At 44.8% G+C, this 26,335-nt stretch overlaps 1 protein-coding gene across 4 annotated transcripts in view; it reads left to right on the top strand.

Moving 5' to 3' along the window:
• Xrra1 (X-ray radiation resistance associated 1) overlaps positions 1-26,335 on the top strand; it is a 57,219-nt gene extending 30,884 nt beyond the window's left edge. For 2 of the 4 annotated variants that reach the window (XM_026387351.2, XM_026387350.2), the window contains exons 7-17: positions 2,862-2,990; positions 3,699-3,916; positions 10,868-10,908; positions 14,632-14,757; positions 17,559-17,652; positions 18,337-18,452; positions 21,380-21,721; positions 24,389-24,587; positions 25,305-25,420; positions 25,604-25,709; positions 26,082-26,335. In XM_026387351.2, coding sequence (XP_026243136.1) covers positions 2,862-2,990; positions 3,699-3,916; positions 10,868-10,908; positions 14,632-14,757; positions 17,559-17,652; positions 18,337-18,452; positions 21,380-21,721; positions 24,389-24,587; positions 25,305-25,420; positions 25,604-25,709; positions 26,082-26,335 — 1,741 coding nt within the window. The remainder of the gene's footprint in view (positions 1-2,861; positions 2,991-3,698; positions 3,917-10,867; positions 10,909-14,631; positions 14,758-17,558; positions 17,653-18,336; positions 18,453-21,379; positions 21,722-24,388; positions 24,588-25,304; positions 25,421-25,603; positions 25,710-26,081) is intronic. The other 2 variants (XM_077797619.1, XM_077797620.1) reach the window with 2 other exon arrangements.

Genomic DNA, 26,335 nt, shown 5'->3' with positions numbered 1-26,335 from the left:
ATCCTGGTTTTCTGTATCTTCACACATTTATACTGATATTAGAGGTTTCTCAGTTTCGTTTTGCTTTCTGCAGTGCTTAGCTCGGTTCATTAAGCCAAATATTTTACCTAATTCAAACTTTGAGAATGTAAAATTTTAAAAAATCCCCTTTGCCATGTACATAGAGGATCTGAGCCCAGAGATGCTCAGCACCAGCTAGAAGTCATGCAGCAAGCAAAGCAGCAGCAGCACCAGAGCCAGAGCTCAAGGCCCCTGATCCCCATTGCCATGCTTCTTCTCATGTGACATACAAATTCCCCTTGCTGGATCCAACCACTGGATATACTCTTAGCTTCTAAAAAAAACCAAAACATTATGTTAAATCTGTCACATTTTAATTGGTATTAATTCTGTTTGCTGAGAGAAGGGATAATAAAAATCTATCCCTCTGAACAACTGGAAACATCAGCTTCTCCACCTGGCAGGCCCTGTCACTTCAAAGAGTTCTTCTTGCAAGAGGCTGCTGAAGGAGAGCCTCTGAAGCCCGCAGCCTCGTTCTTTTAAGACACCTATTTTATAGACAAAAATGAACCTTTCCAATGTTATAATTAGGGCAGAACTTCCAAAAAGCAAGGCAGTGTAACTTATCACAGAGACAAGACAGAGCTAGCATCTCCATCATAGAGTTCAAGAGGAATTTTTTTTAATCTTATCTCTTTGCTGTTTCATTGGAGTAAAATAAAGATTGGCCAACTATCATAAATCTACAGAGCTGCTGCACAGTGTTCTGTTCTTGTTCTCAGGCAGAGATTTAAAATTCAGTATTAAAAGTTGGTCCTTCCAGGAAGGGGAAAAGCTCACCTGTGGCCTTGAAATACCATGAACCAAAGGCTCCTGCCTTCCCTGTTGAGTGTTTCTGTCCTTGGACTTCAAGCCTATTTCCCACACTGCTGCCAGGGCTTTTCCTGAATCCTTTTCCGCCCTGCCCCTTTTTTTGAGTTAGATCTATCATGTTTATCATCTATAGAAGTCAGAAAGTTTTACAGAAAGGGAAATTCCTTATAAAAACACTGGGGAATCTCACAGCCATGTATGAGAGACATATTTAGAGAACGTAGGTCCTAAGTACTGTGGAGCAGCCTGGAAGTCCTGTCTCTCAATCTCATATCTGTTCTTTTCTGTAACTTGCCCCGTTTCACCTCATTGCTGGGATGTGTTTGTACTTCTGAGCCCCATGGTAGGAAAGATGCCTGCCTAGCACTTCTAATTATGTTACAGATCCAGCCATAAAGAGGTGATTTTCTCTTCATTCTTTTTCACAGTGGTTAAGAGCATGGCAGATTCCCTCTCATTCTTTATGGTCTGGCTTAAGTATTGCCTTCCCTGAGCCTTCCCCACCTGCTTCTGTTAAAGCACTTGTCCCACTATGTGCAGCGTATCTGTCTCCTCATGAGACTGTAAGCACCCTAAGGGGAATAATATATTATTTTTCTTCTTGTATTTTTAGTACCTGGCTGTACAAATGTATGTTAAAGAGACTCATGAGTGTGAATGAATGAATAAATGAATGAATGATTTCTGTTCCCCTTTATCAGTGAACTCTCTTGATTTCTGTGTATGTTCCTGTGCTGGGTTTTGAACACTGTCTACCTTTGTTAAACTCACTCTTATCTAGCCCAGGCAACAGCCACCCCTCCATATCTACACCCTTTAAACCCACATGCGGTTTGAAGATTTGCAACTGTGATAAGTGGACAGCAGGAATGGAAAGAGGCTGGGTTTTGGAGTCAGGGAAAACTAGATTCTAGTTTTCATTCTACCACTTTCTAGCTCTGAGACTTTCAGCATGTCACTCTGAGCTTATGTTTCCTGATCTGAAAAGCAGAAGAACAATATTCATCCTCCCCACCAAGATTCTGTGATAACACATAACATCTAACACAATGCCAGGAATATAGCAAGCTCTGAAGGACTGTTTGTTTCCCTTCTTCTTCTTGTATTTGTGATTGTGGCATATATATATATATATATATATATATATATATATATATATATGTTTGTGCCTTGTCTCATGTCTATGGATGTTTTTATCTTGGTGTGTGGACAGGATGGAATCTGGAAGAAGGAATGAAAATGGGATTTGAGTCAACTGCAAATCGAGTTACATCGAGTTACCCAGGCCTCATTCAGCTGGAACACAAGATCATATTAATAGTTGTACCTAAAATGCCTGCCTGTGTAATTCAGGACCTCAGCCTCTTAAATATCATTCTTAGGTTTTTCTGGAATCCTCTGAGAGTTGAGTTTAAAAAGACACTTCTCATCTACTAACATGTACATTTTATACAGTCACTCCAGAGGAGATCCTCACTACAGCCAGGCACAGTGTCCTTTATCCAGACTCCCTTAACCCGACTTGGTGGCAAAGCTGTGGTCCATACCAATACTAAAGGCATTGTCTCCTGGTGCTTATATGGTTACCAGTCCTTGGGGTGACACAGCATTCCCAGGAGTCAGCTCTGAGCCACAATTGTGCAGTGTTCTACCTGCAGGATGCTTCCCACTCCTTGGCTATCCATACCTTGCTGACCCAGGTATCTTCCAAGAGCACCACCAGTGCCCCTTACCCTTCCCCAGCCTGGCCTCATGATGTGTGTAAACTTTCTCCACACAGAAGATTTTGTGTACAAGTGGGGCTTGGGAAAGGGGTCAGTGGGGAGGAATCTCACCTGTCTATCTCTACAGGGACCTCTCTTGGGAACTAGAGAAGTCCCCAAGCTGGTTAGTCCTCCCAGGTGATTCCTTGTCCTCCATTTCTTCCTGGGGATGGTAGAGCATGTGTCCCCTGCTCTGCTCAGTACCCAAGATCTTTACACTCACAGGGAAGCACCCATAACATCGCTGACAAGCAAGAAGTATATCCTGAGGTTCCCGGCACTGGAGACACTGATGCTGGATGACAACAAACTCTCCAACCCCAATTGCTTTGCCAGCCTGGCAGGGCTCAGGAGGTAAAGCCACAAGCCTGCCTCCTTAGGGCCCGCCCTCTCTCACCCCAGCCATGCTCATGCTCTGAGTGCTGCTCTGCAAACCCAATGGCCTGGTTTAAGGCCCAGCTCCTCCACTTATCTCTGCTGTGTGGCCATGGGTAAGTGATTTCTCCCCTCTGAGCTTTAGCTCATCATAAAATATATATATATATATATATATATATATATATATATATAGCATCAGTAAGAACATTTATGATCATGTGACTGGATGAGAAGCAGCAGAGAGAAAGGAGGGTAGGAGGAGGTATTACCCAAGACAGCATCCTGACCCAAGGAAGAGAAGGATAACAACAACATCAAATCAGAAAGAGAAGTATAACTGCTGAATTCTATGTATTTGGTTGAAGTAAAGAAAAGTCTAGCATTTAAATGGCTAAGTTTTAGATCCTTAAAAATTTCCTTTGGATTCAGGAAATTTTCTGACTTTGTGCCAGGACACTTACATATTATCTCATTTAATCTTCACAAGAACCTTGGAAGGTTAGAAGTATTCTCCCCATTTAGAGAGAGGGATATTGAGACCCAAAGAGGAGAAGTCACTGGCCCAAGGTCACACAAGAGAAGGAGGTATCCAAGATGGATTCCCTGCTTTCCCTAAGTTGCTCGGTGCATATCCCTGAGGTGTCATTACTGCTGTGATTCTGTATTCACTTTCCTTAATTGAAGACTGAAGAAGTTAAGCCTGGACCAAAACAGGATTTTCCGGATCCCGTACCTACAGCAGGTTCAGCTCCGTGATGGGTCAGGGGACTGGGTTGGAAGCCATATAAGTCCCCAGAAAGAGTCCCAGTGCACACTGCAGCCCAAATCGTGGATCTATGAGCCCTCAGATGAGCAACCGGACTATACCATACTGCCCATGAAAAAGGATGTTGACCGGACAGGTGAGTGATGCCCCTGTTCCAGTCGCTAGCCCCATAATGGGAGTAAATGTCTGGGAGTTTATCCTGAAAGTCTGTGGTTTCCTGGGGAACTGCTGCATTTAAACTGAACTAGTTGATGACTCCCCAACTGGTTCTGTCGGATAAGGTGCTTTTGAAATCCAGTGAAAAGTGAATAATTTCTTTGAAATCTGAAGTAACAAGAACTCAGAAGGAAGGCTTTCCAGAGATGGTTAATTCTATGGTGTGTCAGTGTCCTCATAGAACTCGTACCTTCTCTGCCATCCTCAGCCTGCCCAGTTGTTCTTTCTTTTAGCCTTGTTTCCATTGAGGTCTCAAGGTGGCTACCACAGTCCCAAGAATCACACCCACATAGCAGCATTCAAAGGCAGCAAAAAGAAATGTTACCTGTATTATAAACCAAAATCCCTTTAATGTAGGAATATATTTCTGGATTATATGTTTTGTTCCACTGATCTAGTTATATGTTATTGCACCACTACCATGCTGTTTGATTTTTTATATCTCTTCTAAATTGAGAACATAATTCACTTTAGGTAAAATACAGAAATATTGTGCAGGGCTTGAATTTTTACATATATCCTTTTTCTACTCCCCATATTACAGTACAGAACATTTCCAGTGTCCCTTCCAATCAGTACCTCCTCCAAGAATAGCCACCATTCTGACTTCTAGCACCATAGATTAATTTCCCCTGATTTTAAATTCATGTATATGGAATTGTATGGCATGTGCTCTTTTATGTCTGATCTATTTCACTCAGTATTTTATCTGTGGGATTCATTAATGTTGCTGTATATATAGGTAGTACAGTCTTTTTTCATTGTTCTTGTTTATTCCACAATTTAATGACCCTTTTTACTGTTGACAGACATTCTGGCTATTTCTGTTTTTGCTATTATGGTAAAGCTGCTGGAGCATCCTCTTCATATCCTTTGGTAGACATAAGCACCAAATTAGTGGGTCATGGACTATAAAAGTATGTTGAGCATTAGTAGATACTGCCAAATGCTTTCCCAAAGTTGTGCCCGTGTTTACTCCCACATTGATCAAAGATATTTCCAATTACTCCAAATCCTCACAAATGCTTGGTAATTCAGTCTTTGTAATTGTAGCTGTCTTGGTGGCTATATAATAGTATTTTGTTGTGGTTTTAATTTACATCTCAAATAACTAATGATACTGACTACCTTGTCATGTGTTCATTGGTCACTTTGGCACCCTTTCTTGGAATTGACTGTTCAAGGATTTCTATATACATATTGAGTAGTCTGTCTTTTTCATGTTGATTTATTGGGTTCTTTATATATCCTGGACACAAGTTTTTCATAGATGTGTATATTATAAAACTCTTCCAGTGTGTGACTTGTTTTTTCATATTCTTAATGGTGATTGTGTGTGAAGTGGAGGGTACTGGAAATTGAACCCAGGGGCATTCTACCATTGAATTATACCCCAAACCTTTTTAATTTTTATTTTGAGACAGGATCTTGCTAAGTTGCCAAGGCTGCCCCCAAACTTGCAATCCTCTTGCTTCAACCTCTCAAGTTGCTGGGACTAGGTAGATGCCACCACACCTAAGTTAATAGCGACTTTTAGTGAACATAAGTTTTAATTTTAATGAAGTAAAATTTATCAGTCTTTTATTTTGTGGTTAGTGCTTTTCCTTTCCCATTTAAGAGGTTTTTTGTTTGTATTTGTTTTTGTTTGTTTGTTTGGTACTAGAGATTGAACCCAGGGGTGCTTAACCATTGAGCAACATTTCTAACCCTTTTTATTTTTTATTTAGAGAGGGTCTCCTAAGTTACTGAAAGCCTTGCTAAATTGCTGAGGCTGGTTTTGAATTTGGGATCCTCCTGCCTCAGCCTCTGGAGCCACTGGGATTACAGGCATGTGCCCACATCTCACTATAAACAAATTTTGATACTTAGTAGTAAAGTCTTTCAGCTAGATCATTGTCCTTCAGAATTGCTGTGCATACTATAAGGCTTTTGCATTTTCACATAAATTTCAGAATCAGCTTTTCAGTCCCCATATAAAATTCTGCTGGAATTTGATTGAAATTTCACTACCTTTTAAGTCAATTTGGAAAGACTCAACATCTTTGCTACCTGGAGTTTTCTAACTCATTAAATAACATATCCCAGGAGTTTTTAGGTCTTTTCTCAACAATACTTTATATTATTCAATGGTGAGATTGTACATATCTTTAATTAGATTTATTCCTGGGTAGTTGTTTTGTTTATACTGTTGTCATTGATATTACTTTTTTAACATTTTATTTCCACATATTTATTGCTAGTACATAGAAAGACTGAATTTGTATCCAGTAACCTTTCTAAATTCATTATTTATTTTTTCTAATCATTTGTAGGTTTTTATGGATTATCTGTGTTCACAACCATGATCTCTACAAATGATGATCATTTTATGTCTTCTCTTTGCCAATCTTAATACCTCTATACCTGTTTAATGCCTTATTTTGCTGGTTAAGACTTCCAGTACAATGTTGAATTGAAGTACAGGGCATAGTGGCACACGCCTGACTTGGGAGGTTGAGGTAGGAGAATCACAAGTTCAAGACCAGCAATACTCTCAGCAACTTAGTGAGACCCTGTCTATAAATAAATTAATAAATAAATGTAGCTCATTGGTAGAGCACCCCCTGGATTCAGTCCCTGGTATCCCCTGCCTCCAAAAAAATGTCAAATAGAAGTGATGATAATGAATATTAAAGAAATTTTCTTGCATTCCTAGAGAGGTTTTTTTTTTTTATTGTGAATGGGTATTGAATTTTGTCAAATGCTTTTTCTGGGACTGAGACTTTAGCTCAGTGGTAGAGTACTTGCTTAGCATGTATGAGGTCCTGGTGTTGCTTGACTGCTGATATCATGGGAGCTGAGAACCAGGTCTCTGAGGACAGAATACTGGCTAGTAGGTCAAAATCAGACTGATTTATAAAAGTGAGAAACATGCCAGGTGGACTCAGGTGCTGCTGGGGTAGAAGCATGACTCCACCAGCATTCATAGGAACTGCCAGCAGTCAGGAAGCGCATGGGAAGCAAAGGAGGAAGCCAGTCCTTCCTCTTCTAACTCTGCAGTCTTCCTCTCCAACCACCCTATTGTCAGAGTCTAACAGGAAACCAACTGGCAAAAGCCTGGCTTTCAGGTTTTCTAAGCCCCAGCTCCAGCATCCCAAAGCAGAATAGAGAAGAGTTGATTTGCAAGTCAAACTTGGAAATTAATAATTGACATGATTATGTTATTCAATGAGTTTTCCAATAAAATTTTTCAGCCTACTTGGTTTGTTAACTTTGGAAACAGGCATATTAAAGTCTCTCACCAGCGAGGCACAGTGGTGTACACTTACAATCCCAGCAATTTGGGAGGCAGAGGAAGGAGGATTACAAATTCAGAGCCAGCCTCAACAAGATCCTGTCTCAAAATAAAAAAATATTTTTTAAAGGGCTGGGGATGCTGGACGTGGTGGTGCATGCCTGTAATCCCAGCAGCTTGAGAGGCTGAGGCAGGAGGATGGAGAATTCAAAGTCAGCCTCGGCAATTTAGTGAGGCCCTAAACAACTCAGTGAGATCATGTCTCTAAATAAAATACAAAAAAGGGCTGGGGATATGGCTCAGTGGCTAAGCACCTCTGGATTCACTCCCCAGTCCCAAAAAATGGGAAGGGGGCAGGGGATGTGGCCCAGTGAGCTCCTGAGTTCAATCCCCAGTACCTAAATAAATAAATAAATAAAGTTTCTCACCACTAATATGGATTGTCAATCTCTCTTTGAATTTCTGGCATTTTTTACCATGAAGTTAGTTATCTGTTATTAGGTTTGCAGCTTTTATCTCAGTAGTTTGTGCCTTTTAATCACTGTAAAGTGTCACACCTTATCTTTTTTGGCCTTGACTTGGCTTTTTATTTGATATGAATACCTGTGTTAATGTATCTCAAAAACAATATGGCATTGCACACTCAGGGGCACTTTATCATTAAGCTACATTCCCAGCGCCCCCCCCACCCTCTTTTAAAAAATTTTTTTTTTTTTGAGAAGGGTCTGTCTACATTGCCCAGGCTGACCTTGAACTTTCAATCTTCCTGCCTAAGTCTTCCAAATTGCTGGAATTACAGGTGTTCACACCAAATCTGATTCTATTGGTCTTTAGTATATGTTTCTATGTATCTAAGTTTTTTTCTTCTTTTGTGCCTTTTTGTGAGCATTAACTCTTCTTTTAATTCCATTTTTCCTCAAATTGTTAAAGGTAATACATTTCATTTCTGTATTTTTAGTGGTTATCCTAAGATCCTATTTATATATTCAAACTTACCTTTGTCTGTCAATAACTAGAATCAACCAAAAGTAAGTCTTCCCTTTAATAAGAAGAAAATCTTAATGTGCTTTTATCTGCTAAACCCCACCCCTGTTGCTTCCCATAATGTAATAAACTCTAATAATAATTTAGATTGGTTTTGATTTTTTAATTATATATCAACTATTCTTTAGTTGAGATATTGAACTGTTAGTTTTACTTCGTTCTTACCCCACTGTTTGTATCTCAAAGCTTCCTCTTTGTTAGATTCTTTATTGTGTGTATAACTTAGGTGCAAAGTTGAGTCTTTATGGCTGAATAAAACTCCATTGTGTATATACACTACACTTATCTATTAATCTGTTGATGGACACCTAGGCTGGTTTCATAGTTGGGCTGTTGTGAATTGTGCTGCTATTATAGACATGAGTATGCCTGTGTCACTACAGTATGCTGACTTTAATTCTTTAGGACAAATACTGAGGAGTGGTACAGTTGGGTCATATGGTGCCTAGTCCTTTTTTTTTTTTTTTTTTTTTAGGACTGGAGATTGAAATCAGGGGCACTCAACCATGGAGCCACATCCCCAGCCCTATTTTGTATTTTGTTTAGAGACAGGGTCTCACTGAATTGCTTAGTGAGTTGGATAGCCATTGCTGAGGCTGGCTTTGAACACTTGATTCTCCATTCTCAGCCTCCCGAGCCGCTGGGATTATGGGCGTGCACCACCATGCCCGGTTCCATGCCTAGTCTTGTGAGGAACCTCCATATGGATTTTCATAGTGAAACCACACATCTTTGAAAGAATTCTCAAAAATCAAATTATATCCTTTGCAGAAAAATGATTGGAACTATAGACCATATGTTTAGTGAAATAAGTCAAACTCAGAAGGTAAAGGGTCCTTTTTTTTTTTTCATATGTGGGAGCTGGAGAGGAAATTAAGGGGAGATCAGTAGAGGAAAAGGACCAGGGGCAGGAAATGGGGAGGGAGAGGGGAAGTGCTGGGGAATGATAGTGTCCAAATTATATTGTTATATTGTGTGCATGTATGAATGTATAGAACAAATCATATCATGCACCAATAAAATAATGTGGGGGGAAAAACAGAAAAAAAATGTGTGGTTTCCTTCATCTTGGAGAAAATCTTTTTATTTCCCTCTTGATATTCTCTATATGGTCTTCCTCTGAAATTCTCTCGGATTCCACAAGTTTTGGCCTATCTTCAGCTACTGTTTTTTCTCATGCTTTGAATTTCTTTGCATTTTGTACTGTATTCTGAGAGAGTCCTCAGGTCCATCTTTGACTTTGTGAATTAGCTCTTTAGCTGGGTCTGTTCTTATATCCAGCATATTTATTCAGTCCTTTATTGCATTACCATATTTTAAATTTATGAAAGTGTTAGTAGATTCACTTTCACAATAACCTACTTTTATTTTAGAAATGAAATAGCTTTTCAAATTTCTCAGAGGATGCTGATTATTCTATATTAAAGTTTTTACTCTTTTTGTTAAACTATCTGTTTTTTTTTCCAGTGCTAATTTCATCTATATTTCATGACTTTGTTCTCAAGGTAAATTTTCATGAAATATTTGGAGATTCTTGATTGTTCCTTTTTTCACATAAGACTCCCCAATCAGAAGCTTAGAATGCAGGTTCTGACATCCAGAGTCACTCTTGACGATTGTGGGAAGGGACAGGCTTGTATGTAGGCATGGTGTAGCCCACCTTTCTAGAAGGAGGTGCTCTCTGTTTATCAAGGGATTATTGCTCAGGACCCACACTTGCCACCATGGCCCATCCACCTACAAACTCCCAACTTTGTTCATTGTGCAGACCTTTCCCACATGGCTCACAGACCCTCATCTATGGCAGGCATTGTTTTACTTCTTACTATTTATTTATATGTGACATTTCTCATTATAATATCATTAATGTGGGGAAGGGGTCTCCTTCACCCGGGTGAAGGCAAGTGACATCTACACAGGACCCAGTCTCAGTGATCATTTGTTAGGGTGAACTCAGCTATTTATTGGCACATCTTAGTCAGATGGTCCCAAGAAAGAAATCTTTCCACATCCTCCTCTTTTGGCCCATGTGGCTGACTGTGCTGGCTGTCTCTCCTGAATTCACTGACTTTAACACATTCTATTTCTGCTAAAATGACAAAGAGTATTTTCAAATCCTCTGCCAGGATTTTTATACATATATATTTCTCTCTCCTAAAACAGCTGGTTAGCTTTTTGCTCAGTGTGGACTCTAATACCTCTGAGGCTAGAAAGAGCTTGCATGTTGCAAAGTCAGAAAGAAGGTCAGTGTGGTTGAGATACAGTGATGAGGGCGAGGTAGCATGGTATGAGATGGGAGGCAGGGTGGGGACCGACCTTGTGGGGCCTCCCAGGCCTGGTGAAGGAGTTTGGGGCTTCCCAGGCCTGATGAAGTCCTAGTGCAAGGGGACTTATTTCCTGATGGATATTACAGCTGTTCCTTTTCCCAGTTAGCACTGGAACTGATCTAGAGGGTATCCTGCTGATGTAGTGGGGGGCAGATGTAGACCCTGGCCTCTCTGGGAGTCACTCTGTGCTCTTACCAACCTTCACTCTATTTCTCTTTTGTTTCAGAGGTTGTGTTCTCATCTTACCCAGGATTTTCAACCTCAGAGGTAGGAACTGCCTAATTTATATTTGCATACTTGAGTTAGAACAGCATTTCTATTTATTTAATTACAGTCTCACATATGCTAAGTAAGCACTCCTCCACTGAGCTACATCCCTAGGCGAGGAACATTAATTTTAATAGGAAAAAAATGTTAAAAAAATAAAAGGAAACGAAAAAAATGTTTTTTGGTTCCTGAGGGGCATTACTATAGACCACACTGAGAAAGGCCATTCGTTGAACAGATGTGTGCTAGGTACGAGGCACCATGCTGGCCCCTAGAAGGGCAGTGGTGAGCTGAGCAGACAGGCCCTGACCTTGTGGGCCCACAGTCTAGCTTTCGCTGTCCTCAGATGCCATTCAGCATAACATACTAACAGTGGCTGCTTCAAGTGACAAAGCTTGCTGAAATGCGGCTGCCACCAGCATGAAGCCCAGAAGGTCTCTAACAAGAATCTCCAAGAGCTGGAAAAGTTCTTGCCAAATATACCACTACCCGGATCCAATCCTCGTTGTCAAAGGCTTGGAATGTTGATTTTTGTCAGCACAGAAAATTGGTTTTTCTTTCAGGGCAGATGTTCACAGACCAAGCTCATGGAGACTCATGTACATAAACTAAATATTGATTTGTTCACTTAAAATAAGAAGTACAACTCTACATTTACCCAGCTAGTTCCTTGAGAGGCAGCTCAGTACACTGCCTCCCCACACAGATTTTTTAAAAAAAGTATGTGAGAGATTGTACCAGTTTCTAGAATAGAAATATTAACTATTAACTATTGCTGCATAAGATACCCAAAATTACTGACTTCAAACAATCAGTTTGAAGGCATTTGTTATTTCTCACAATTATGTGAGTGAGTTGGGTGGTTTTACTGGTTTCACCAGCTCATTCATGCAGCTACATTCAGCAGGTAGCTTAGTGGGGAGCTGGACTCACTCAGGTGGACAGATGACGTGGCTTGGCCTTTCCATGTGGTCTTTTCCTTATAGCATGGTGGCAACTGGGTTTCAGGAGTACACAAGAAAATTTCAAGATTCTGAAATTCAAAGAATGTCACTTTACCACGTTCTCTTGGCAATATAATAAGATTACATACAATACAATTCTGACACTGACTGTATCAGAATTAGTACAGAATTAGTAACTGCTCTCACTTTACATACCAGCTACAAATTTGGGGGTCCCCAAGCTGTCCACAGATGAGCTGAATAAAAAGACACATGAAGTGAGATTTAGAAGGGCAAAAATACAGAGCTTCTACACTCTCTCCCATGGAATCAGGACACCTCACCCTCCCAGCACATGGATGTTCCCACCAACCAGGAAGGGCACCTGAGCCTGAGCCAGGGCTTTTATTTATATTATGTATGTTTCTCTCTTCTAAGACAGCTGGTTAGCTTTCTGCTCAGAATGGACTCTAATAACTCTGAGGCTAGAAAGAGCTTGCATGTTGCAAAGTCAGAAAGAAGGTCAGTGTGGTTGAGATACACTGATGAGGGCGAGGTAGCATGGGATGAGATGGGAGGCGGGGGGTGGGAGGGGACCGACCTTGTGGGGCCCGTTGACTTCATGCTTGAACTCAACCTCGAGCTCCGTTTTCCTTGCAGGTTGTTCTTTCAAGACTGGTTAGCCCCCATCCTGAGTCATCTCATCAAATTCTGGTGTGATAAATAACAGAGGCATTCCTGTCACTTAGGAAATTCCAGTGGTTCTAGAAACTATGTCCCAGGAACCTATCACAAAGATCAGACAAATTATTTATATATAGTCACCAGTCAAGGGGGTAGAGATATGGATTTCCCTTTGAATGAGAGGAGCAGCAAAACCACACTGCAAAAAGGTCACGCATCTGGGGATGAGGGGCTTGTGAACGCTGAACTGTCTCCCATGGAAACTGAAAATTGGTAGGATTGTTCAGTGATTAGATCCCAGCTGTCTGGATCTGAGAATCTGGAGGATGAGTTAGATGGTTGCATCAGAGAGGTCCAGGACAGGGCCCTCTCTGTCCTCGGGAGGCCAGTCATGCCCTCATGTTGGGAAACTCCGGCTTTTCTTTTTCTGTGCTCTAGTCGGACTTGCCCACCTTTAGCTCACCCAGTTCCCTCTAAGCAGGGAGTCGCATGGAGCTGGCTGCCTTATTGTTACTGGATTCAGGTCTGGGCTGCTTGCCACTTGAAGGCCAGTATTCAGGAGAGAAGAGTTGGTAGGAAGGAATCAGGTTTTTTTCAGTGGCTGGCACCTCGGAAGATTGGGAGGGGTGTCATCCTCAAAGCTCCATCTTGAGGAACTCTGGGAGGGAAATGAGATCCAGGGAGACAGGGGGCAGAAGGCTGTGTGCTGAGCAGGGTATTCATCCTCCGGGCCATTTTATTTTTTCCATTAGTCAGAACGTCACAGTGGACCTCAGAGTCTATATTTTCTTAAAACAGATATATTTTCCTGCAAGTTAAACCTCACAGTAATTTGCATGCTTTGTGTTAGTTGATGTATACAAGTAAAGATTAAGGAGGGGGTGACAAAGGTCACCAGATGTTCTGGGTTCTGTAAATTTAAAGAAAGATGATTTATAAGTTAACATCTTATTAACCTTTTAAGAATTAAGAATTGAGAATTGAGAATGCTGGGGAAAGGCAGGGTATAACACACTCAAAAGGACCAGGGAGAGGAAACAGCCTTGCAGAAGGGCACAGGGAGGCGGCCACTCTCACATGAGCAGACTGTCACCACAGTCGCTCTCTCAGGGCTTCATGTTGGGATCACCTGGTCAGGGGAGTCATGTACATTTCCAAACAGTATCATTAATTTTACTCTTTAGCCCATGACTGATATCTCAATTGTATGGCTTCACAAATTGACTCAGAAGGACAGAAAAATATTTGTCCCAAAGTGGGTACTCCACAAACACTTATTGAATGAACAAATGAAAACTGAAAATTTGCCCAGGATTATACAGTGGTTAATGGAGCTCAGGACAGTATTTAGTTCCTTCTAACCTTACCATCAGCCCAAAATTTATCCTGTAATGTCTTTTGGTCTCATATAATTCAGGGCATCAGTGAATGAACTGAGTTAGTAGGCATGATTAATCTAGCAGTTTCATTTTTCTGCTTATCAAATAAATATGTTGGCCCTGAGGCAATCTGAGTTGTATGAGAGACCATGCCCTCAGGTGACTCAGATGGACCAGGCCACATTCAGACCCTAAGGCCTGACTCAAGTCATTCAGGATTTAACTGTTGTTTCATCCTTGAATGAAGAACCTCCACTGGGGGTTGGGACTGGCCTGTCAGACAAGTGTCAAGGCTGCTCACTCCGGCTCTCCCTCTCTCTACTAAGAAAAAGGTCCCTTAACAATGCAAGGGGCTTCTCCAAAATATGAGCCCAGCTGCATAGAAAGGCCAATTCAGGATCAACTGCTGTCGTCAGAGGGTGGGCATGAGGCAGAGTGCTAATGAGGTCTGCAGGGGTTCGCTAGTGTCCTGTGGCCCCAGAGAACTTTGAACTGGGTGTTGAGAGTTTTCCACGTGTGATCTCAGAGAACTCAGAGCCAGAATTCTAGGCCCTTGGTGACATCTGCCCTTGTGACCCTAGATGTGTCTATGGCCAAGCCTCTCTAGGAAGGTTGTTCTTTTTACCTCACTCAATAGGAAGGTCTTTGGCCATTGGCAGCCTCTACTTCCTTATCATTAGGGCACTTTGACCTTGACTTTTTTTTTTCCTTCTAAGACAACCAAGGTATGTTCACTTCCACCCATATTCGAGATTCTTCCAGTGAAGTCACTGAAGGCCAGGAACCAGACACTGGCCCCACCCTTCCCGGAGCTGAGGTACCTTAGCCTGGCCTACAACAAGGTGACTCTCTGTTTCTCTACCTACTTCCTTAGGGGCATAGATGGGAGGTGGGATGGAGAGCATTATGGCCTGAGGGCGAATCCTTCCATTCCCTGGTTCCTTCAATTCCACAGTCCTTCAATTCCCAGGAATTCTCAAGGTGGGGAAAGTAGACAGAGTGCAGCCAGGGCAGGAATCCCTCTATCCAGTCATGGATGTATACTTAGCGCTTCCCATGTGCCATGCCCTGAGCTAGGCATTAGGGATACAGCTGTGAAAACAAAGTCTTGACCTCTGATCTTTTGGAGCTTATCAACTGAGGGGAAGATGGGTACTGGACAGTCAGTCATTATAATCATCAACATAAACATGCTTAGTGTTATAAAGAAATTCCCAGTCATATGATGAGGGAGGGCAACCTCATATTTGGCATCAGGGAATTTTCTCAAGGAAAAATGGTGTTTGAGCTACGATCTGAATCAATAAGTATAGTCAAGTGAAGAGGTTAGGAACAGCAGATATAAATCGCTGGGACAGATATCACAAGTTTTTCCTGTATTTTTCCCAATATTCATAGCCTACTTGTTTTTCTGTAAAATTCCACTTATTCATTAATTTGGGGGTACTGGAAATCAGATTCAGGACCTTGTACATGCTAATCACATGCTCTATCACTCAGGTACATGCCTGATCCATGTTTTTATTTTAATTTAATTAAAATATTTTCAGTTTTTCTTGTGATTTTGTCTTTGACCTATGTGTTGTTTAGAAGTCACTTGTTTAATTTTAACATCTTAGATTTGTTGATTTCTTTGATTTAATTCTCTTGCAGTCAGATAACATAATCTGTAAGATTTCTTTCTTTTGACATCTATTTAAATTGCTTTGTGTTCCTCTTTATGGTGACTGTCCCATATGCATTTAGAAAAACTGTGTCTTGTGCAGTGTGAGGGGAAAACATTGGTGAATGTCAGTCGAGGGGCGGCTGGTGTGGCTCAGATCTTCTGTGCTGAGGAGAGTGTTAAAGTCTCTGGTTGTTAGTTTGGCTCTCCTTGCATCTCATCTCAGCTCATACCCAGAACCTGCTTTCTCTCTGATGTTAGTCGCAATAGCCTTCTTTCAATTCCTCAGCCAAATGTGGGCCTCCCACATGCCATTCTTCTTGCCTGTGTTACAGTAACACTATCTGATGCAACAGACTTAACATCTCCATCACATAATGTAACGCAATAAAAGTTTATCTCTTGCCTTTACAAAGTCCACTGTGGATAATCCTGGTTGGCAGGTGGTGGCCTTCCATACGATTATCCAGAGACCCAGGTCCCTCTGGCTATGGCTGTGTCATCATGTGGGGTCTTAAGAGTCCCTTCCTGGTCCTGTGTATCTGGTAGGTAGATGGTCAGTGGTGGGAGTGTGGTGAGAGAGCAGAGGCTCTGCGGGAGGTTTGGGTGTGGGCTGTGCCTGACTTGTGTCCACATTGCACTGACCACAGCTGAGTCACATGACCACACCGAGGGGCCCCAGAAGCTAGCTGCTGTGGGCTGGTGGCCCAGAAATGGTTTTGATGCAGATGTGTCTCCGTGATGCACTCCATCCTCCACTGCACTCACTAGTGACCTCCCGCCCTCCTTCAGATCTCAGGGTCGCCTTCTCTTACCCTCTGGCTGGGTCGAATGGCCCTAGCACTTGGTGCCCCTCTCTTTTGCGGCACCATCACAGTAGTCAGGCCACTCTCCTTTGTGTTACTGTTCCTCCCGCGCTGGTTTCTCAGTACACAGCGCTCTTTGACAACAGGCTTCCTTGCTGTCTCACTCACTGGGAGCACGGTGCTTGGCACACGGTAAGTATTCAGTAAATATATGTTGGTTGAATGAATAAAAATGGACATGAACATATAAGTTAATTGCCCCATGGAAATTCAGGGTCATCCAGTGAGGCTCCGGAGGAGTCCAGCTCAGGCATGCTCTCTTTCCTGCCCTTGGAACCTTAGTACCTTCGATGGATCCTGCGCCCCACCCAGCACCTTGCAGTATGTCCAGGGGCCTGAGAAGCCACTGCTCCACTCCTGGCCCCTTTGATATCCATTGCCCCATTACTGCTCCAGTGCTGGTAGATAGCTTCCCCGAGGTAGTCCCCAAGTGTTCCAATCACTCTGCTCAAAAAGGAGTGTGTAATTTTTGTCTTCAAGGCTGGTTTGGCCAAAAAGCACCTTCTTCGGAGTAGAGCAACCTCTGGGCCCCAGACAGCCATGAGATGTCCCTCATACTGGCTCTGCTTATCCCTTAGATTGGGTAGATTCCCTGACAGCCTGCCCTCTGCCCTCCCCAGAGCAGTACCTAGGACTGGCCTCAGGAAAGAAGCCCTTGGGAGTGCTATTGACAGGCTGGGTGGGGTGGGGGGTAGGGGGTGGAGGTCTGCCTTGCGGAAGGTGAAATGTCAGGTTGTATACTGAAATCAAAGTCAGTGCCCTTGTCCTTCTGGATTCTGTGAGACAAGTACTCTGTGTGTGTTCTTATTATTTGTCACTGTCATCCCTAAGACTTGTCATGGGCTACATATCCAGTATGATGAAGAGGGAACATTCATAACTCTAAAACATGAGATGGAGGGCAAGGTGGAACTTTGAGACGGAGGGCAAGGTGTTCTGAGCATGAGCGGCTGATAGTGCAAGGACAGGCACTTCCAGAGTGAGGTCCAAGCACGGCGGTGTCTCCTCCTGACTCTGCCCCCTTCTGTCCCTGCAAAGCAGGGCCTATCCCCTGTATCCCTGGGTGGAGGTGAGGAACTGGTCCACCTAATGGTCTCTCCTGCATTTGTTACAGATCGCAAGGGAGGATGCCATTCTGCCAGTAGCTCTCTTTCCATCTCTCTGTGAGCTCATCTTTCATAACAACCCTCTGGTGGCCCACACACGAGGTATGAGGCCTGCACACTTGCCCCCAACTCAGTATTAAGGAGCAGTGGAGGCCAGGCCCGGGCTCTGCTCAGTGTGTTAGGAAATGGAGAAAATACATAGCTATGCTGCTGTCTACTGGCATATCCAGCAACTGTGTGATGCTGTCATTATTGTCCCCATGGACTTTGGTGGAAACTGAAGCCTAGGAAGGTTCATGATCTGCCCAGGGTCACACAGCAAGAAAGAGTTGGGAATCCAATACTGGAGGATCCCCGGCCCTGCATTAGCTCTCTAAGCTACACCCTGCTTTGCAGAGCAGGTCTGTGTGGCCTCATTTCTTACTTCCCTTCTAGGGAGGGGAGTGGGCCAAACCGCAGTGCTCTCCCCTCCCACAGTACACTGAATGCCGCAGTGCTGTGTCATAGGGGACACCACTGTCCAAGATGTGTCAGCTGGAGACATGCGGTCTTGGGCCTGGAGTGACACCTGGGCAGTCCTAATCCTTGCTCCACACTGTTACCCTGGGACTATTCTGTGCCTCAGTTTCCTTAACTATTGAATGGGAATGATATGGTACCTACCTCCTAGATAAGAGAATGAAGTAAGTTACATTAACACACATGAAGCAGTTGAACAGCCTGGCACATGGCAGTCCCCAGGAGATGCCAGCTAATAGTCATCTTATTTTCCCATCATGGCACCAGGCGTCCCTCCACTGCTAAAGAGCTTCCTCCAGGAGCGACTGGGGATCCACTTAATTCGAAAGAAGGTAGTAAAGGCTAAGCATCACATTTTGATGCCTCGGAAGGAAACGCGGAAGGTAAGTCTTCTAGGACAGGACCCAGCCCCAGGGGAGGCGTAGCCTGTTTTAATGCCTGCGGACTTGCCTGGCAGCAGAAACCCCCCCCCCCATGCCTGAACCCCTCCACTAGATACAGGATTGCCTCCTCCCTGCCCTGCTCTGATGAATAGGATAGAATCAGGAAAGAGAAGACGGTCAAGAAAAACCCCAAAATGTAGGCAGGAGCCTCGGAGACTATTGAGTCAGTGACTCCCTAGTTTTACAGAAAAAGTAAGGCCCAGAGAAGAAGCGGGGAGGAACCTGCCTTGAAGTTGGAAAACCCAGGGTCTGGCTCCGACACCTCCCGCAGCTACCTGATCCTGGGCGACAGTTGCAAACTCTGAGCTTCAGGTTTCTCAACTCTGAAACCTCCCAGAGTTTCTGAGAGGACTGGATGAAACACAGACATGAAACCATATTATAGACTCCCCAGACTCATCCCCATGCAAGTCACGTCCCTCCAGCTGCTCCAGGACCAGAGTGCCTCTCCTGCCCACGTCCACTGTCCAGGTCAGCCGCTTCCTCTGCAGGTGTAGCCAGGGCTCTTAGGCTTGCCTTCTAGGGTGCCATGAAGTCAGTCAGATCTCTCTTTCATCTGAAGAATCTCAAAAAGTTCTGTGAAATGCTCCTCCCTCCTGAACTTTAGCTTTTATACAGCCAAAAGCTGGACTAGTTTGCTGATTCCCAAAGCTACATACAGTTGGCCCTTGCCCTGCCCCACACCCTTTCTCTGTCCAGCCACGTCTTGTCCTGAGAGGACAAGAGCAAGCATTTAAAGTCAGAAACAGACAAATTCCAAGGATTTCCATAATCTTCCCCCAACTCTTGCCTTCTCTAAGGATTTCTTACCTCCCAGCCCATCCACCAGCTGGGAAGGAGGAAGAATCCAAGAGAGCTGAGTGCTGAGTACACAATCCTCTCCCCACTTTACAGAGCACCCAGCCCAGCACTCTGCTGAGCACTTGCACACATGCTGTCACATGATACTCAGCCCTTAAGGAAAGATTCAAAAAGGTATGCTAAACTACTCGTTAAATGTTAGTACTGGCAGCGGCTAGGGAGGCTGAGGCAAGAGAATTGCAAGTTCTCTTGCAATTCTCAGCAACTTAGTGAGGCCCTAAGAAACTTAGTGAGAGACTATCTCAAAATAAAAACAAAAGGGTTGGGATATGGCTCAGTGGTAAAGTGCCCCTGGGTTAAATCTCCAGTACCAATAACTAAATAGATGATAGATGAATGGATGGATGGATGGATAGATAGATAGTATTGGGATCCAGAGACCTCTCCTCCCATCTAAGGTTCTGAATAGTAGAGTTAGATAAACACAAACTTCAATGGCCAAATGGGAAACAAATCAGTGCTTTTTTACTTTGGACAAACAGCCTCTAGGCTGGACTACAGACCTGGCTTAAGCTGGGGCCCACCTAGGCATACCTGTCTTCCCCACCATGCTAGGCCATCTCCTTGGACCTAGGCATGAGCAGGTCAGGGGAAAATGGAGAACCTGCTGGGGCAGGCCTGCAGTCCAGAAGTGGCGTGGACCCTTTGCTAGTGAGAACAGAAGTGGAAGATGGAACAGCTGCTGTTAATGTCAGGCAGTCTAGCCCAGCACGATGCCAGGCCAGAGACTGTCAGCCTCTGACCAATTACAGTATCCATTCTTCCTGTAGCCGTGGGCTGGGAGTAGTGGAGGGATAGAGAGTGCACCATCCTACACTCCTCCCCAGTCCAGGAGAGAGAGATGAGTATTTTTTTTTTTTGACTCTGCATGCCTTAGACTTCATTGAGGTTTTATATATTTTCAAAAAGAAAAAAAAATTTTTCGCACCAGGGATTGAACCCAGGATGCTGAACTAGATCCCTACCCACCCCAGTCCTTTTTTTACATTTTTTATTTTAAGACTGGATCTTGCCAAGTTGCTGAGGGTCTTGCTAAGTTGCTGAGGCTGGCCTCCAACTTATGATCCTCCTACCTCAGTCTTCTGAGTCACTGGGATTACAGGTGTGCATCAAGATATTTTCTTTAAAGAGAAATTTATTAAAATGACATCCATCATACTCCTGTCTGTTGAGTAGCCTTGCATACATCATCCTACTTGGGAGGACTCTGAAATTTGGGCAGTATGGGATCTGTCTCTCCTTCATGAGAGGAAGTGGAAGTACAAAGGGTAGAGCTATACTCCAGCACCAATGTTCCTGACTTGAGTGCTTGGGATCTTTCCACCACACTACTCAGACTGTAAAGGTATACATATAAGTGCACCAGATACCTTTGAAAAAGAATGTAAACAACCTACCATGTTACAGGGAAGGGAGGAGCACAGGGGCCTCAGCTTGGAGTCAGAGGAGGAGAGGACGGTGACAGGCTTTTGCTGGTTAAGGAAAGGGAGCAGTTCAACAAGAAGGAAATTATTTTGGTCCTAAGCCCTGCGATAGATTTGCCTTTTGGATCTTTACATAAGGTACACAGGTCTGGTGCTGCCACCTTCCAGAAAATGCAGGCCACCCCTCAAACCCCACCTGGGATTCCCTGAAGAAAGTCAAGGACATGGTGGTAAATGTTGATTTGAAGAGTAAGGCTGCTGAGGGCAGGGATGCACAAGGCCTGGAGCCAGGCTGGAATTAGTCAAGCTGGCCACTCGTCACTCTGTGACCTTGGCCAAGTCATTTCGCCTCTGCGTTCCAGCTTCCTGATCTATAAAATGAGGATAATTATTCCCTGGGTGGTTTTGAGGGGTACATTTTTGGGCATGCAGCAGATGCCCAATAAGTGTGACCCCCACCACCTTCCTGAGCCCTTACCCGGTGCTCTGGCCACTTGTGTAGTGGCCAGAGGCTGGCGACGCTCAGGAGCAGAGACTCCTCACTTGCAGAGCAAATCCAACCCAGTCTTTCTCCCTCGGCAGGTGAAAACCCAAATCCCCAAGGTGCCAAAGCAGCCTCTGGTGCCCCGTCACCAACCTTTGACTACAATCAAGTCTCTCTCAAGGGACACACCTGAGGCAGAGCTGCCGGAAGAGCTGCACCCCGCCAGGAGCACCTCTCTGAAGGCACAGATAGCCATGGAGGGGCTGGAAGGCCCCAACCTGCCCTGTCGGACTTTTGTGCCTCTGCCTCCCATCTGCTCTGACTCCACTCTGCATAGTGATGACACGAGGTCCCACGTGAGCGATGTAGCCAGCCATCCCAGCCCAAGTCACCTGTCAGAAGAGGACACCAAGAGCACAGAGTCCATCTTCCTGACCCAGGTGCCTGTGTCCAGCTGCCTATTGTCAACAGCACCACAGGCTCCTGCACAGCCCTCAACTGGCTGGACGGCTGCGGGCAGTGGGGGCAAGCACAGGGGGGACTAGAAACCAGAGGGCAGCATGGTTGGCAGGGCCCCAAGCCTCCTCTGGGAGATCCATTGATCTGAGGCTACTGGTGGGGACAGCCTGGGAGACATGTGAAGACCCTGTGGCCCAGACAGTATCTGGGATCTGGCTGGGGAGTGCTGCTGTCCAGTTTTTAGAGCGCTTTGTCCCTGCCTCTGACTCCCTGCTTGAAGTCCTCTCACTTCTGTTATGCCTCTGGATCCTGCCTGGGCAGATGGCCCAGATGTAGGTCCTGCCCTTGAGGCGTTCACAGTCTAATGGGAAAGATGGACAGGGACAATACCTGTGATCAGTGCTGAGACCTGGGGAGACCCAGGGCCTGGAGCTGGAGGAAGGAGGGATGCCTCTGCCCCAGACAGGAGGGCTTCCTGGAGGAGGGGAAAATGAGCTGAGTTGTGCAGGCTGAGTGGTTAGCAAGGGCATTTTAGGCAGAGGGAACGGCAGGAACAGGGTAGAGAGGAGAGAGATTGGAATGGAAGGGGTAGGAAGCATGAGTGTTCAGTGTCACAGATGCAGAAGGGGAGTGTGTAGGGGAAGGGAATTACAGGTTGAGCACCCCTGACCCCAAACTGAACTCCATCATGCTCCAAAATTTGAAACTTTCAAGTGTTGACATGATCACAAGTGTAAAATTCCATACTGTGGAACTTCGTTTCATGCATAAAATCATTTCAAATATTGTACCAAGTTGCCTTCAGGCTGTGTATATAAGGTGTTTAAGAAATGTTAATAAATTTTTTGTTTAGACTCAGATTACATCCCCAACATATGTTATTGTGTATACGCAAATATGCCCCAATTCAAAACACTTCAGGCCCCAAGCATTTCAGAGAAGGGATGCTCAACCTGGGTAAGGCTGGAAGAGGTCAGGGTCCCCTTAAACTCTGTTATTATTACATAAATTTCTCCGATCTCCCTGGCTCCAGTCTTGCCCCTCTAACATACCCACTGCCAGATCTTTTCAAGTACATATTCATCCATACATTCATATCTCATTCTCACCTGCCTCTTTCTTTACTCCACACAGGATGTGTAAATTCATTCAGCATAAAAGTACTACAACTCAGACTATAATCAAATAGTATTAAAAAAATAAACCACCTAGTTTAGAGGAAAGGAAAATATGGACAGGAAAGGAAATAGTCCAATGGTAACCATCACTCAAACATACACTTCCTACCCTGCTCTCATAGTATGGGTATTACCAAAAGGCAGTTCTGAGCTTCCTAGCAGCCAGAGCAATACAATCACCTGAGTCAACATGTTGTTAAAAAAAAAAAAAAAAGTCTTAACTTTTTCTTTGCCTAATTTCCATGGCTATTTTCTCCAGTTCAATGTTGGGTAGAAGTGGCAGAAGCAGATATCCTTGTCTTCTTCCTGATTTTAGGGAGAAAGCATTCAGTTTCTCACCATTAATTAGGACAGTAGATGCCCTTGATTGGGTTTAGGAAGTTTCTTTCTATTTCTAGTTTATTGCGTATTTTTTGATCACGAATTTTGTTTTTGTATGAGCTATTGAAGTAATCATATGGTGTTTATCTTTTATCCTATTGATACAATGTATTGTATTAATTGATTACCAGGCATTAAGTAACCCTTGCATACCTGGGATAAATCCTGTTGTCATGGTGTTTAATCCTTTTTACATGTTGCTGAGTTTGATTTGCTAGTGTATTTTTGAGGATTTTGGCATTGATATTAATAATTGATGATACCATCTGATTTATTTTCTTGCGATGTCTTTCTGTAGTCTGGGTTTAAGGGTAATACTGTATGAGTTGATGTGTGTTCTCTCTTCTAATTGCTTGGAAGTGTTTGTGAAGGTTTGGTGTTAATTCTTTCAGTGTTTGACTTACCAGTGAACCTAGCTTGTGGGAAGTTTTTAAATCATTAATTCAACCTTTTAAGTTATTATAGGGCTATTCAGATTTCAGCAGGGGGTGTAACTACATCCCCACATCAAGTACAGGTTCTGTCTTATAAGACCAGTGGGGAAGGCTCAAATCCTCCATAGCTTGCTACGGAGTGAAGAAAAAGAACATGCAAAGCAAAGCAAATACCCTCAATGTGGGATTGAAAAGTCCTGAGCAGTCTGAGCCCTGCTTACCACTATAGTCTGTCGCTCTCCATTGTTCTCCCACTGGACCCACCTTCCATTCCCCTAAATGCACTGTGATGTGTCCTCCCTCTGCACCTTGACATGCTGCTCCTGGCCTGCTACATTCATCCTTTTTGTCACCTATCGTCCATCCTTTTCCTCAACCTTGCCTGGAGACCCCCCCTTCTGGCTTAAGACTTAGCTCAGGCTAAGGAATTACTTCTCCAGCAAGCTTCCTGGCTGTGTTACCGCCTCCTCTAGGATCACCCAAAACCACCATTCACCCCTCTGTTAACAGCGGTTATGAAGCTGTTTGGTCCTCACCTCTTTTCCTATCTGCCTCCTCCACCTGTGTCTTAGTCTTGCCTGTCACACAGGCCCAGCACAACACGGAGCTTGGAAGCATCCAGGGAGTGAGTGAGTGTGTTTTCTTCCTGGCACAGGTGAGTGAGCTGCCTTCCCACATGACCCACAGGGGTGATTTACAAGTGAAGGAGAAAGACCAAAGGAGACCAGCCACAGCACCCAGAGAGATGAAGAGGACTCGGAGGAAGCTCCCCTCTACCTCCATCCCCAGCAAGTACCATGGCTATGAGGATCTGCTGACAGCTCAGCCGGATTCAGCCTTCATCGAGCCAAAGGGTATGTGAGGGTCGGGCCTTCTTCACTGCCCAGAGAAGGCATGGCCAAAGCAGGACTGGTGCCAAGCCTTCTTTTCTCAGCCTGGTGCTGTCCTCTGTCTAAATGTCAGAGGCTCCTCAGGGTGTCTTGGCTTGCAGCCCTGCATGTCACAACCCCTGTCCTTTATTGGGCTTTCACTGGCTTGGGGAAGACACTACTCATTGGGAAATTCCAGCCAGGTTGGCCCAGCTGCTCTGGTAGGAAGTCTTTCCTCAGGAAGGGCTTCAGGAACAAACACCCAGACTGTCAGATTCCTGAGCTTGTCCCAGCCCCCTTAAATTAAAAAATGAACATCCCAAATCCTCCCTGGTTGCTTTGAGGCAAGGGAAGCAGCTCCCTCCCTGAGCCCCTTATTTCAGTCTGCTGTGTTAGAATATCTGTGCTTCTAAAGGAATGGCTCTTGGGTATCAGCCCCCACAGTGTGATGCTTGAGGTTAATGGGGTCCACTGGGGTGGCCTTTCCTCCACACTAATGCAGTGTTTCCATTAGGATCTGTACTCATAGGGGACATATTTACCAACTGAATGATGGAACTTCAGAAGTTGGAACAAGATGAGGGAGGTCTGGGAGTAGAGCTTTCATATTGGGGACTCTTGAGTCCTTTTACCAATGACTGCTCTGAGGTTGGGGAAGGCAGGAGTCAGGAGCTGTGTCTCTGTCTCCCCTTTTTGCCCTAGGCATCCAGAAGAACGCACAGGCCCTGCAGCACATGCTGAAGCACCCTCTCCTCTGCCACCCCTCCAAGCCCAAGCTGGACACTATTCAGAAACACTATGTCCCTAAGGAGAAGCGGGTAAACATTCAGCCTACTGAATATGTGCATGATCCCGGAGGACCCCCACAGGCACAGATGTTGCTGTCACTTGGGATCCTCTGAGGCCCCAGTACTCCCTGCCTGGTGCTGTGATAGCATGAGGTGAGGCCAGGAGACCCTGTGCCTGAGCCTGAGATAAGCCTCCTGACTACCTTCTGGCAGGCTCAGAGGATCCCAATCCCAGCCCAACGGAAGACTCGAACCCAGATGTTGGACGACATCCTCATTCGCATGCGGGATCCCCGGAACGTTACGGAGGCTCCACTAGGTATGGCTCTCCTCAGCTGCCAGCACCCAGTTAGCAGTTGCTCATCTGCTGGTGTGAGGCAGAGAGCGAGCTTATGTCAGAGCCAGAAGGGCTCTTGGAGGGCATCTGCGCCAACCATTCTGTGTGCAGATGGAGAAACAGAGAAGCGGCCTGAGGCGGGGAGTTTCTCAAAGTCACATAGTGTGACAAGGACCTGAACCAAGGCTTGAGATAGAGTGGGGGTGGGGGTGGGGGATGCCACTGACTTCCCACTGCCCCAGGCTGCAGAGACCATTTTCAGTCCCTTTAACCTCCTCTCCCCCGCTCTCGTCGGGGCACCCCGGGATGAGAAGCCTGCGAGCTGGGCGCTGATCACTGCTTTTGCCCCCGCAGGCGCTGTGTTGCGCCGGCGCGCAGACCAGCGCCTGGTGAACCAGAAGCAGTACCTGGAGGCCAAGCGGCTGCTGAAGGAATACCGCGCGCGCTACCGGCAGCTTGTGCGCGGCTCGCTGCGTAAAGTGTTCCGGGCCACCCCGCCGCCCCAGGAACCCCCGGCGCTGCAAGAGAGCCAGCCCAAGTTTGGCCGTTTCCTTGAGTTCATGGATGAGTTCTGCCAGGAATCCACGGCCAGTGACTTAAAAGGCTAG

Source organism: Urocitellus parryii, chromosome 4 (assembly GCF_045843805.1).
Source record: "Urocitellus parryii isolate mUroPar1 chromosome 4, mUroPar1.hap1, whole genome shotgun sequence".
Taxonomy (NCBI): Eukaryota; Metazoa; Chordata; class Mammalia; order Rodentia; family Sciuridae; genus Urocitellus; species Urocitellus parryii.
This window is presented reverse-complemented; position numbering and strand designations above follow the sequence as displayed.